Below are 15,105 nucleotides of genomic sequence, written 5' to 3' on the forward strand. Positions count from 1 at the left end.
ATCCTGTTTTCAGTGCTTCTCTGAAACTTCACAGAATCCATCTTACATGATAATGACAAGAAGTACTTGAAAACATATGGCAAATTATTTAATCTAGCATTTATTACTTGGTAACTTAAAAAATAGTGTTCTGATCCTGTCCAAATATGGACTGAAATACATACCATGGCTCAGATGCCACAGACAGATATTTCATTTTTGTAGGATGGACTTCTCAAATAAGCATATTGTCATCCCAGATAACTTGAAAACTGCATTGTTTCTTAACTAAACTGGCCATTAAATACATAATTTGCATAAATATATGGCCACCTCTATGTGATAAAGCTGTGCATGCAACATTGCTTACATGATTTGTTCTATATGGCTTTACATTTTTGACATTCTGGGGATCTTTGTACTGATAGCAAACAGTTGCATGAGGACAACATCTGCAGGAGCTGAAAATCGGCCACTTGGCATAGAGAGGTTGGCATTTTATTGTAAAAGTACTAGGCAGGATTTCAGAATCACTTTGCACTAGCCTTCCTGCTCACTTAAATCATTATTATCCAAGGGGGCAGACAGAAGCAGCTGTAGGCAGGGTTACCCAGCATTTTTCACCAAAAGATTCAGCTTTTAATTGTTTATAACTCTTTCAGGTTGCAACTTGCAGGTATGTGAATCTGCTTTAGATTTCCTCTTATTTTTAAGCTTCCAGCTAAGAAAGAGAGGGACATAAAATGTCTTGGTTTTTTTTCATATTTGGGTAAAAAACCTTCAGTTTATCAAAAACTTCTAATGCAATTGTGCTCAGGAGCAGGATCTTAGTATATGTCATGGATATAGACATAGAAAGAAGAGGTAAATTCCTATGTTTTTTTCAACATAATTTGGAGCCAAATCGACTGTTCTGAAGTATCTTCTTTCTGTTGACAGCAAGTATCTATGAAAATTACTGACAAAGCATAATCTTCTTCTGGGCTTGTGTACACCAGAGGCCATTAAAGTACAGAAGTAGCAGTAAACTCTGCAAAGCTCAAGTTTATTGATGCTTTGGAGCTAAAGGATGCAGTTCATCTGAGGGATCATGTATGGATCTGTATGATTCTGCTTTGTGTATTTCTAGATGGCTTCTTGAGGTCCCTTTCATCCTCAACACTTCAGTGTTTTCTTAACATGTTGGGCAACTAGAAATTGCATACTTAAAATTTACACTAAGAAACCATTAAGGCTGCAGTCTTGAGCACTCAAAAGCTGCAAAATACCAGACTTCTAAATAAACCTACTGTGTCATAACTCTCCTCAATGACAAATGCAGAAAATGCTCCTGTCTCATTTAGTGCCTAGTGGAGCTGGGGAAAGTCAGGGCTGTGGAAACAGCTGGGAATCTTTTCTCATCTGCTGCAGAGTGAGTAGCAAACCAGAAATGGACTGTCAAGAAAGAATGGTCTTGATCAGACAGTGAAAAGAGTCCTAAAAACTCGAACCTATTTCTGCCTTCACTGAGGAATCCCTACTTAGAGCTTGGCAAGTCACTTGAATCTCTTCAATTACAGGTTACTGATTTTATAGTCCTTTCTCTATGGCATTTGCAACTACAGCTGGAGCCATCAGGAGTTTGGCTTGGATCATAATAATGTGCTGTAAATGCTTAGCTGGCTTCTGTGTGGCTCTTGTTAATCACCTATCACTACCAAATGAGTTTGATATTAATATCTTTATATTCATTTCTCTTTTGTAAGATGGGAAAAGTAGTCCTTTTAAACTTGAGAAGAGTATTTTGAAGATACATTACAAATGTCTACAAAGCACTTTGATATTACAGTAATGAGTATCATGGGAAAATCCATGAGGGGATGAAAAATTTTGTGTTCACAATAGGGTTTAAGTACTGCGCAGTAGGAAAGGCATGACACTAAATTATGGAGAGGAAGCTACTGAACACAAGCCTGTTTAATGAACACTGACCATAATGGACACTGCATGAAGCAAGAGTGACTGCCTTATCAGCATGTGAAGGTAAATGATAAGATGGGATGTGCTTATGTAACTAGCATGTAATGACAATTGTGATACATAAAAAGCATGGAGCCTTCCAAGTGTTTCTGCTTTCTCACTTATTTTAACATCTTCCTTGAGGAAGACTTGAATTGTTACTAAAGGCCTTGGGCCAATACATTTGCAGACCTCTCCCAGTGGTCCGACTGAATTGCAAACTGGCTGATAAAAATTCTCTGAGAGAGGTACTAGGTGTACTGAGAGGTACTACACTCTCTGTCACTTGTTCACATAAAAAAACCAGAGCAGCAAGCTCTGACAAACCCTGAAAGGCCTGGACTCCTGGAGGACCATGATAAAACAGCATAACTGACAAGGATATGGGGTTTTACAAGGGTGTCTTAGACCCTACCTGTCCCTGTTATACAGGGCTACAGACCCAGCTCAGGCTGGCAAGTGGGAAGTGTCTAGCTCTTCAACATAGCTGCACTGAAATGGTTAGCTGTGAAAAAGTTTCTTTTAAAAGTTGAGATTTGGTTTCAGAATTAGGCTGCTATAAATAGCCTGCTGTAATCTCACAATTACTGTCCCAGGCCATCGGGCTACACCTCTGTACTTCTGTGCATCTGGAAGGACTAGAAGTATTTATAAGTAAGTAATAGTTAAGTAAGAACTCTGGATCATACTTGTAGAATGTGCTGTGGGTTTAGAGGTTGATGTGCTTCAAAGTAAGCTCTGCAGCCTTGGAAAACTCAGTGTCCCTACTTAGAAATCTGTCACCAAAAGTTCATTATACTTACAACTACAATTTGAACACCAGAGGGCATTGAATAAATTGAAGTTTTTACTCTAAACCCTGAGGCATCCAGAAATAATGTTCCAGAAAAGGCTCTAATCCTCCTGCCATCATCTATTACTGAAACTCGCAAAGAATACAAGAATTTGAGGAAACAAATAATAACAACATTAGTAAACATCCTCCCATACTTCACCAATGTAGCTGACATTGCACTCCAATTAACAGCACGCAATATTCACTTCTAATAAACATTGAGAATGAAAGCTACCATAAAGGCATTTTTCTCTGTGCTTTTGCCTTTGGCCCTGTGTAGCCTCTTAATATAGAGCAGAAATCAGGCTGTAAATACTCTGTGGCACTTCTTTACGGCATTCAAAAGTGATTCTTTTCACTTTGTACTTGTGAACTAACATCATCTATGCGTGTTTACATAGTGAGATCTCAGCAAGAAAAAAACTGAAGTGTAAGAAAGACTGTCTCAAAAATACTGGCCCTGTGCAAAGCAGCAAACATTTTATGTTGTTTTACTACACTTCTTTTGTCTCTCTCAAAGCTACCAAGTAGAAATGCAAGCTACTGGACTCAGATTTAAGACTCACTGAACCCATCAGAAAGACTCAGTTCTGAAGCTTTTCGATGACAATGCTGAGGTCAATTATTTGAACCTGTACAGAACAATTTCTAATTTTGTGGGCTAATGAGTATCTGCATCTTTAGCATCCCAGCTTCAAGAATATAACACTCTGGGCTTTTCTCTGAAGAACAGTATACATGATGCAGCTGCATGTTTTCCAAGTAATATTGTAGACTGTGAGCAGTAGAATCAAGACTAGAGCAATAATTTCTGTCTTTTAAAAATATTGAAACTGACACTCTTAATTTGATAGCTCTAGTGGATTTATCATTAAATTAATTGATGCATCCACCTTTGTGGACCTTCAAAATATTGCAAGCCAGAATTCATTATGCTTTATTTGTATTGCTTTACAAGGAAAGCCTGGATCAAACTCATCCTTCACTTTTCTGCATTCATGGGAAAGTAGAAAAGTTACGATTTTGATAACTGAGTAACTGTCAAGATTCTATTATTCAATCCCTCTAATCCATCTCCAAATGCATCCTCTAAGCAAAAAACCCCTCATTACCAAAATTATCAATCACCTTTGGCCAAAACAAATATAACTTCTTGTGGAACACAACAGCAACGAAGAAAACAAGACATTTTGGGGCATTTGAAATTTAATCTTCATCTACCTACATTTGCAGTCCTTCTGGTTTTTTGCAAGTTCAAAGCCAGGTCTACATTCACAGGCAACCCCACCTTTGGGTGTCTCCCGGCAGATGTGTGCACACCCATGATCTTTATTCATACAGTTCATACCCTCTGTGGAAAAGGAAAGAAAAATAGAAAATATTAGTATTAAAATAAAATTGCAAAATAATTATGCATATCCAGTCCTCCAATAATTTTATCTGTAACTTTTATTTTTCATCTGGACCATGTTCCACAGTAGAAAAGAACAGAGCTGAAAGGAGATATATAGTCAACAAAACAGTGTAATAAAAGACAAACACGCTCTGGGGCAAATATGAGCACTACTGTGTGTCTCTGTTTCATGCAGAAACTTGGGATTTCTGTATTCTGTATCTATAGTCTAATCTTTCATGAAAATATCAGGGATTTAAAGGATACTCCAGGAAGTTGTCTGTCCCACAGAGCTGAATAAGTGATCTGTTATTTTTTTCCTTGTATAAATTCAATGGCTGTTACTGTCTGGTGCATTTTTATATGCCTGCTAATGTGCTTTATATTTTCTAACACACAAAATCTGCCAAATATTATAACCAAGCATTTTTGCTTGGATCCATTTCTTTGCTATTTGTTTTACATCTCAATTCTCTGTCATCCACTGTAAACACAGCACATCTCCAACAAACCAACTACCACTTTTGTCTTTGACTCTATTAAACAAAACACACCAGCTGTTCAACAAGCATGCAAGTGCCATGGGTGGATTCCCGCTAATGTTTATGCCACAGAATAGTATCAACCAGCTTTCTTTTAATCATCACAGAGACAAATTTAGCTTTCTAAACCATGTCAGTGATTTAGATACTGAATGCACCTTATACTCTTGGAGCCTTTCATTACCGTGCTAATTCAAATCCCACATATTCACAGAAATCTTGAACTCAGTTCTTATAGGTCAGCATCTAACATTCCTTGTGTGAACGAAGGCTAGCTAGATTTGCATTACAAAGCCTTCCCAGATTTCCCCTTGGATATCTGACCTGTAAAGGAGAGACAAATTCTCTCAGAATACACTGGCAGAGAATTCCCATTTTAACTCAGCTTGCTACACTGCTGTAAGCAACATCAGTGTGGACTCTGCAACTCATTTGGCACTTTGCAATGAGTTGTGTCTGCTCCCACCTATTCTAGACTAATTTCTCAAAACTACTCCAGTGCAAAACGTGCAACTTAAACCTATAATGCCAGTGTATTGCAAGTAAATGTTTTTTTTTGTGCCTAGAATTTTGAGGAGGAAACGCTACAAAAAGTCAGTCAGAGATTGCCTCAGGGTGACAGAAGTTAACAGCTTCAAGAAGTTATTCACACTGTTCAGCTTTACCTCTGAGAGGTTTGTATTAGCAGAGTAATGAAAAACACACATCACCAGTCTGATTGAGTATTTTTGTTCACCTCTCCTGCAAAACACACCAGGGTCTTAAATCTCGCCACCTATGAAAACCAATATTATAGACAACAGATGTATTTATTTCTTCTAAATTCCCCTCTGTGTTGTCCTTGAGCCTAAAAACTTGCCAAAAAATAGTAAATTACTACAACTAAGTAAGTTATTCTTTGTAAACTGCAGCCTGGACAACAGATGCTGCCCTGAGATACAACACACACTACATGCTATAATACACCATCCTCCACATCAAAGCGAGGTATGAATGCTTTGTTGGGCTGAACAGATACAAGAAACCTGGGAATGGCCTTATTGAAGGGTTTGAGGCATTTTATAATCTCTTTCTCTCCACTTCTCCCAACAAAGGATTTCAGACACAATGTGTTTGACAAACTGCATTCCTGTGCACTGCGCTATGCTCCGAAAGGGATCTGGGAAAGATAACACATGGCTGATTGAGTCCCACTGCCCAGGCTCTGAGAAGAGAGGAATTATAGAGATGAAAGCAGATATTTAATGGCCCACAAGTGTAATCAAGCAAGTGATTTTTCAGTGTTTACTTGCAGATACTGAATCTCTGCCTTTATGGGAAGGCAGAAACTGTGCACTGCTGAAAGTATTGGGGGAAACTGAAGATCAAAATCTTTAGAAACAAAAGTGATCCTGATAGTTGTGTGTAAGACCACAATATTTTAGCTACTGTATTAATTATTCCATTTGTGGTATTAATCAGAGTTGTCTAAAAATTATTTCAGTTGCATGTCTAGCTGGAGAATACCATAGAAATCTCCTGAGCCTGAAAATCATTCTTTCAGACAATATAACAGTGAAATGAAAGACCATTATTTTTCAGTCATAAGCAGGAGCCCATGCACAACAAAAATTCTCATTTCAGTATTTTTCAAAATCCCTAAAAATTAATTTATAAGTAATTTCCTAAACAAAACCTTTTTAGCCTGAAAAGATTAGTGAAATAAGAATACAGCAAATTAATATTTTACCTTGCTAAAAATGCAATCTAACCTAAAACTGTGTCTATTTGCAAATAATTTTAATAATTCAAAATTCTAATTTTTCAGCAGATACAGTATTTGTCCAGATGTCTTCTGTATTAATCTACATACACAAATAATTTATGAATCACCATTGATAAAGTTTACTTTTTTGCTAATTGACTCTCGAGGCAATATAGAATCTTTAATGATATGGCACATAAGTCACACTAAAAATACAAAAATATGCTAAGTATCTTTCTAGTACTAATCTTAGCTTCTAAACAAATGCATATAAATAGGAGAGAAAAATATTCCTAAAATGACTTTGTTCAGCATTCTTGAGTAGAATGTAGTCCAAACTTTAAAACAGACGAGAAACACATAAAGCACCTCCAGTATTTTCCTATAAGAAGGTGCACTGCCGGTAGTGAAGAACTGCTCTGGCTGGGTTCACACTGCTGCCACAGGAGCAGTGAGATGTTTGAACTATCGTATCTCCTTGCTCATGCCCTCTGAGAAAGAAAGCTTTGCAATATTTTAGTTAATGTTTAGCAGCCACCTAATGCCCACATGCTTTTTCCATAAGGGGTGAAGTGTGGGAATAACAGCATGGGAAAACTTTCCCTAACGTTAAAGGGGGATTTAAGCCTCTCAGTGCCTGCCTTGCTGCTCAGCCCCAGGACAACGGGTGACCCAAGGAGGAGGTGGGCAGTGTGCTCCAGCCTCACAATTGTGGCCAAACTCTCTTTATTTGCAGAAAGGGGTGGAAAACTACTCATTCAAATTAAAAAAACAAACAAACAAACAAACAACAAAAAACCAACACCCCCCCCCCCCCACACACATTATGATGGGAAAATTGCATGGGATTCTGCTGTTCATTTATCTGTTTGAAGTTTTTCTCTTTATCACCATCAGTCCCAGCTCAGGAGATGGGTCCTCTTAGCAAGAGGTGCCCTGTGCTTCTCATGGCGCTCCTTCCTTGAGCTGACTAATGCAGGGCAGAAACAGTACAGAGAGGGACAACACCCATGGAACTATTGGAGGCCTCTCCCACATCAGTACAAAATTATGCCCACAGCAGTTTTACCTCAGCATGTTGCAAGGCCTGGGCAAAGTATCAGACAATGGATCTTCCATCCAAGCCCTAACCAGAAGGTATTTACAAAACTATTTACAGAACTTGTGACCAGCCTCTCTCTCCATTGTGTGCACATCTGCCTCACTCTGGTTTGGAACACGAGGAGCTGCTCCCAGCCTGTCTTGATTTTTGCAGTGCTCGGTGTGTCCCAGCTTCTAGAATTGATGGGACTATGGGTTAAGTGAAAAACCACAGTTCCCAAATGAAGGGAAAGATAAAGTGTTGATAAGAGAGTTGATAAGAGAGAAGTCTGTACTCACACACACACATACAAACACAAAATCCTTACTTTATCAGCATGACACTAAAATGTCCAGTGTTGAAATGTTCTAAGTTTTACACATTAACTGTTCATAAAAGCAGTCTTAATCCCAAATGCTGCTACTCAAGGTAATCTCTAAAGCCAGCACAAGAATGGGTGCATGTCTCTTCAGCAGTGCTGGCAGAAAGTCAAATAAACTTCTAAAACACAGTCACATTCTCAGCAAATTCACCTTACAGACAGCAAAACAAAATCCAATGGAAAATATAAACAGGAAGGGAAATGACACTTAAGAAAGGAAAACACTGATCTAATTAAACTAAATCCTCTCTCAGCATTTTAGATATGACTTGAGAAACTCTCTTCTATTGCCTTCCTGGATTTTTTCCTGACTCTAAGTTACAAAAGATTGTTCATGGGAGAGTGACAGCCACTGTTATGTATACCTACAATCCACACTCATTTTTGTTCCTAGCCTAGGAGAGATTTGGATGTGAGTCTACTACGTTAATCCAGTCTGCCATCTAGTTATCACAAATCTCTTAATAGTGCTGTTCTGCAAAATGTTCAGTCTGATATAATGGCCTCTCCATTGTATTATGCTCTAAAAATGTTTTCAGCTCAATGGCCCTGAAAGTGCTTGAATCAGGCTGACTGTGACAACTAAAGCATGGATCAGCCTTTATTTCTCATTAACACTGTCTGTTCTCATCTTAATTAAGACTTTTAGCATTTAGCAATTATTTTACCATGTGGCTCATCATATATGCTTAGATTATCCTCTATGTTGCCATGATTTCACTTACTCTGCATTTATATTTCTGCTGTTTTTATACATGCTAAAGCACGCTGATTCCAAACATCTGAAAAAGACCACTTCAAATTGCATCAATAACTTTCAGAATATTTTCAGACTACATGTGCTTGAATGTGCTAAGAAGTTACAAGATACCTTGAACTTAACCCATACATACACACTGACACGCCCAGCAGTATTTGCATAATTTACACACAGTCTTGAAAACTACATAATCATATTATCCTTTCTTGTTGCTAAGTTATTTTTAACACAAGGTACACAGTGAGATCTCTTATTAAACTTCACCATATATAAGATACAAGATACATCTTCAGTAGCAGAGAGAAGAAAGAATATAGGAGGAAACAAGCTAAACAACCCAATTCTCATTTTACTTGTTCTGTAAACTATTAACATCATAGGATTTTCTTTTTTGTTCTCTTTTTAAAAATTGTGTAAGAAAATACAGTGCTACAATAAAACACACTGATCAATGACCAGGCAGTTTAGAAAACTGACAAAGATAACTCCTCTCACAGAGTTCCTACTCTGTGAGGAATGGAAGTCAACCAAAAGACAGCAAGTTTCTGATGGAGGCAGGAACGTGATGTTGGCGAAAATGTGAGATGGCTGTTCTAAGCCATAAGGTACATTATGCATGTATGTTTTTATCTTATAGAAACAGACTGTTAACCTTTTGTCTGGCTTGCGGAAAGCAGCTCCCCATCTACACCTGGGAATGTCCCTGCCTTTTCCTTCTAACTCCAGGATCTCATGTGCATCTCAAGGGTGATGAAAATCAGCATTTGGCTAAACAACCCAATTAGAGTCAACAAATACAGATGGTCAGATCTTAGGACCATTAAAGCCAAAGGACTGTTTTCCAACAGACTGGATCTGACCTTTATGCTGCACAGTTGCATCAGATCTTCTGGACACTTCTGGCTCCCTAATAAGAACCTGATTCTGGGATGTGAGGAATGTCTGGGTGACCTCTGCTCCCCAGTGAGAGAAGATGTTTTCATCTCAAAACAGAATGTCCTTTCTTGAGGATCAAAACCCCCACCAAGATTTGCTCTCTTCAGCAAGAAAATGGAGGGTGAAACTAATTGGCTGAGGCAGGCATCCTTCCTCAGCTGATCACAACACCACAGGTACAAAGCATCCATCTAGGAACAGACCTTCAGAGCTAAGTGAGAAACCCCACATTGGGGACGCTGGAAATGTAATCATCTATATGAACATCTAATGTTTTTCATACTGTTAAGTGAATGCACACAACATTTTCTTCCCATCCTCATTTCTGAAATAAGTTACTTGGTTCTGCCTAAAATTTTAGGAAAAATAGTTGTTTCAGTGACTACAACTCACCCCACAGTGGTTGGAAAGAAAACAAATAAAGCAGGAAAACTGACCCAAGGAAACAGAATTCTACACTATTAAGTAGGTTGTCTGGAGAAATATCTTGGACATAGTACAAGAAAGCAGCTGCTGGTATATTATAAAATAAACAAATTGAAGTTTGTTTAGCAATTACATGTCTTTTCAGTTTGGATCTGAAATGTGCTTAGGGCCAGCATCTTCAGAAGGCAGACTTGCAGTCTGACAAGATGTTCCTGCTCTGAGTGGCAGCCAGGAAACCACATGGAGAGGGTTTTTGTCTTGAAATTTAGAAATGGGAATGTATCAGAAGTATAACTTCATTCTTTCAGCAGTAAGAGCACAGATTTGCAGTTCTGCAAAGGTGCTGTGGTTTCAGGAGAATGGTGAGAATGAAAGGACCAAGTTTAAGAAAGGAACCATGGAAGTGTGGAAAGGAAACAGATTCCAAAATTGCCAGAAAATGTCATCAATTCCCATAGGACCAAGACAAGAATAAAGAAGACTGGCTGAAATCCATCCCATGCTGGTTGTGACCAACTTGTGGCTGTATGATGGCTTTTTGGTGAACACATGAAAGAACATCTGCAATCTCAATCTGCTTTCCATATTGCAGAGCTACCAAGAGAAGCTGAGGCTTGCTGAAACTGTTTCCAATAGTCTCTGTTACCTTCTCACACACAGATATGGATTATCTAAAAAAAAATAATAAAATCTGCAAGATAGCCCAGAACCTGTGTGCCAATGCTGCTCTGGCAGAATCAACTGTGAGTCTCTGCTAGTGTAGACTTGGCACCTGATGTTAAAGGGAAATAAATGGTAAGGGAAGAAAAAGGTAAGGACAAGAAAAACACGGTCAGCACTACCTGCTTTTAACTTTGCTTCATCTTTAAATAGCAATTCCTTAAAGAGTAAAGCAAAGCAAAAGAAAAGGGAGGTTTTCAGGGAATCACTGCCACATGATGTCCCTGGGCAGAGGGCGGTGACTTTGAGGGGAGACCAGGCCGTGCAGGAGGCAGAGGAGAGAAATGCACTTTCTGCATCTAAGTCTTCACCACCTCTCTTCTATTTCTTGGTGCCTTGGTGGGAGCAAGTTTTGCTATCCTGAGGGCCAGGGCTGTGGTGCAGAGCCAGTGATGGAAAGCATCACCACAAGCCTGAGCACCTTCAGTTGGGCAGGGGTAGTGGAACAATCACCTCAGCCCACTCTGGGGTCTCAGACACTCACTCACAACAGCAGGATTGAGGAAACACAAAGAAATCCAGAGTTGGCACAAGAATAAGAAACTGGCAGAAGTTTTAAAAAGGATTCATATGAGGTCTTTGGGCCTCTTAGTTTACTAGAGCTAGGAAAAGTTGTCACACTCTTTTCTAGAGTCTCTCTCTTTGTACCTGAATATAATATAGGAAAATTGTACAGCAGAAGATCAGACAATGGCAAGAATTTTTTTTTTCCCTCCTGGTCACAGGAAAATGCAGTATTTAATCAAACATTCATTACCTCTACCAAGTGGAACTTCTCACAAAGATGTAGCAAAGTTTTGAGGTGTCCAATAAAAAGACTTAAAATCATCTCAGAGAGCAGACACTTTCACAAACAGAAATTTAAAAAATCAATTGAAAAGATGGCTTTTCATTACTGTTTCATAAGAAGGTTTTGAACAGGTTCTAAGCAAAAATTAAATCACAGCAGTATCGTTTGTATAAAGATAAGGCAAACAATGGGAGGATAGGACTAAAAATCCCCAACTAAAATATTGTAATTTCTTCCTTCTTCTGCAATATGCACAAGTGACATGAGACAGACAATAGATAGAAATATTCTAGAAATATTTCTAATAAAAGATCTTGAAGACAGATATTTCTAGGGCACTTTTTCAAACACATAGAATACATTCAGATAGATGGAATAAGAGTAAATATTTCAACAACACGTTCCTTTGCAGGAACTCCTTCGCATCCCAAACTCTTCCCAGGACAATTTCACAACTTCTTACAAAATAATGTAATTAGCAAAATGATAGAGGGCGTTATAGTATATGGATCTATATATCTTATGTACTGTAATAGGTGTATGTATCATTATATATATGCAGCAATCTTTATATATAATGAATATTCATAATTATTTGTGATTCTATATGTACTGATGTATATATAACATATTTAAACTCAAAAATATGTTCTGCAAGGAAAGAAGGCTGCTCACTTTCCTCCAGGTAAATACAGAGCATAATTTTTGTAGTAGGGCTAAACACGATCAAGATCTAAAGCTCATTCTGTCACTTTGTTTCTTACCAAATAAAAAAAGAAACTAAGGAGTTCCTCCATGCTCACTAAGGAGGTTACACTTGTCAAAGATAAAGGCTAAAGCAATAGAGTTTTCAGCTTCCTGTTCAATTTTAGGGAGTCACTTCAGCTTTGGAAAGTTGAATGTGAAGCAACATCCATAGATAGCTGTGCTGTAGCCCCCAGAGCTTCATATTTTCATCAAGATTTTGTGAGCATTAAAATACAGTGGTCAGTTCTTGTCCAACAACCAAACAGCTGATTTCTACCAGCTGTGGTGACTTCCAGAAAAGTCACATGTAACTTAGAACCAAAATATTAACAGTGTATTTGGAGCCAGAGTGTCAACCACAATTTCTCTCAAAAATAAGACAGTGGCTATATTTAAGTGGTACATCTGCACACAACACAAGTTCATTTTAGGTGCAAAGTGTTCAAGTCCCAGGGTTTGTACAGCCCACTTCCATGCAGCCTTGGCATGCAGGAGGTAGTTTGTTCCTTGGAGAAGTCAAACAGGAAGGTGTGCACTTGGGTGCCAGAAAAAGCACCACAGAGAGCAGAATGGATTTCAAACATTCCCAAGTTCAATACAGTCCCTTCTCCTTTTTCTTACAAAAACACAGATGTATTTCACTGATGAGTCTCTGAGAAATAAACTAATCCATTTTAGAACTGCAGTGGAGTCAAAAAGAATAAAATTGAACCATGCCTTAGAAAATGCTATTGCTTCTAAATGCAAACGTAGCAGGATTTTACATACCTGAGGACGATGGAAGATGAAATATGAAAGCCAAGATATATGTTTGCAAACTGCCTTGTGAGGAAGCAATTCAGCTTCCTATCAAAATGTGTTAAGATGTGTGTAGTGTCTGGGGTAAAAGCAATGTTATCTGGAGTACTGTCATAACTAAAAAACTACTTTAATAAGCTCAGAGTGTTTGACTCCTCCGTCTCCTCTGTCTCTTGATTGATTATTTAGTGAGTCTGGTCCTAGAGCTCATAAATTTCAAAATTCTTTCAACTTTTTTTTTGTCTTTCTGATCAAAGAAATGCTTATGTATCCTTCCCATACTGTGTCTCTTTAAACCATTGGCTTTTTCAAAGTGTTTTTTTTTTTTAACACCATAATGTGATGTACACAGAGAGGTAAATGATGTCAGAATCCTTTCTGCCCCAAACCAGTCTGTAAATCTTCAGAAAAGCAAAGTTCATGGGTGCCTTTAAAAGGGGCACAATCTGTTTGTGCTTAAAAGAAAGTCCCCTTTTTTTTGTGTGTGCAGAATAACAATGCCAGAATGTGTTATTCCAAAGAACTGTTGCCATGGTGATGCCATCAATAACATCATTTTCTGCATCCTTGTCCTTTAAACACATAAGGAACGCAACAAGCATTGGTAAATGTGAAAAAAGAACAATTACCTTTTCTTTCTCAACAGCAGAGGAAGCCTTTATTCACCTCATCAATAGAAAATTATGTAGAAAGGAATAATAAAGACTGTTACAAGAAGCACCAAGAAGCCTATTAGTGACAAAGGCTTTTTTTTTCCTTTCCATGAATAATTACAGCTCTTCAAGAAGAAATCAGCCCAGGCTAAGGACCCTTTGCAAGCTTTAGATGGTAAAACAAACATTTGATTATACAAGGATTTCCCTTTCATGTACCTTTCCAAGGAAAAACAACTAAAATCCAGAGTGAAATGAGAGAGAGAAAACCCAGAGAAACATCTGCTGCAATTAAATTTACAGAACCCTGTCCATTCACCTAAAAGACTCAACAATAAGAGCTAGACTAGTGACAGAATCAATATAAATTTCAAGCCAGCAGGGTAAAGTTGTCTATAGTGGGAAACTTGGGCTTTTAAAGCCACATAATAACAGGAAGGTATTCCAATTCTGTACAAATGGGATAAACAGGATTTCAACACTGGATGTGTTACCAAACAGCTGGAAAACACTGTTCAGTTTAAAACCTCAACGACCAAAGCAAAATTGTAGATACACTTCCTACACAAAGTCAGTTCATAAATAATGGAACCTTTCCAAAGCAGGATTTGACTGCAGGAACTTTTAAGAGTCATATAGCAAATAATTAGGAAGTCCTTCTGAGCCATTACACTTTTGTCATGACTCTGATGGTGGTGTTCAAAGAGGAGCCCTGAACGTGCTGCTTGGTGCTTTCTACATAAAGTAAAGGTCAATGTACCGTGCACTGGCTTGTTTTTATCTTTTGGACCATTCTTTCTGTACCTATACTAGGGTGAGAGGCTGAAGGTGGGTATGGAAAACCTCCTGCTTCCTTCTCCTTGTCGTGTAAGAGAAAAGTGTGGAGGGAAGCAAGAAAGGAGTGATGTGAGTTGGAGATGAGGAATGTGCATGTCCCACAGAGTTAGACGAAAGGGCTAGTAGGGTTAATGACAGCAAAGATACATAGCAGAAAATGGATGAGATTTAAAGCACCAACATGAAATTATTAAGATCAAGCAATTCCAAGCTCTTGAGCTGAATTTCAGTGGTCTATGAGTAAAAGACAAGTAGTTAAGCATATGGCCACATTTACAATGGAAATTTTGTGGTGGTTAGGAAAGGGAATTCAAGATGTTTGAATCTTTTCCTGCACACATAATCTTACACTGTCCTTTGATTTCTTGCTGCTTCTCCCTCTACCTCTAAAGAGAGATAATGCTTGCTCATTTGGATAGCTCCTTCAGCTTTCCACTTGTCACTGTGGAAATCCTAGAGGGATTGCGACCCAGTAGAGTAGAAC

The 15,105-nt window shown here is 38.3% G+C and overlaps 1 protein-coding gene across 4 annotated transcripts in view; it reads right to left on the reverse strand.

Annotated features, from left to right (window-relative positions):
- SCUBE1 (signal peptide, CUB domain and EGF like domain containing 1) overlaps window positions 1–15,105 on the reverse strand; it is a 189,646-nt gene that overhangs the window by 86,558 nt on the left and 87,983 nt on the right. For all 4 annotated transcript variants that reach the window (XM_074539230.1, XM_074539229.1, XM_074539228.1 and 1 more), the window contains exon 5: window positions 4,038–4,163. In XM_074539230.1, coding sequence (XP_074395331.1) covers window positions 4,038–4,163 — 126 coding nt within the window. The remainder of the gene's footprint in view (window positions 1–4,037; window positions 4,164–15,105) is intronic.

Source organism: Zonotrichia albicollis, chromosome 4, assembly GCF_047830755.1.
Source record: "Zonotrichia albicollis isolate bZonAlb1 chromosome 4, bZonAlb1.hap1, whole genome shotgun sequence".
Lineage (NCBI taxonomy): Eukaryota > Metazoa > Chordata > Aves > Passeriformes > Passerellidae > Zonotrichia > Zonotrichia albicollis.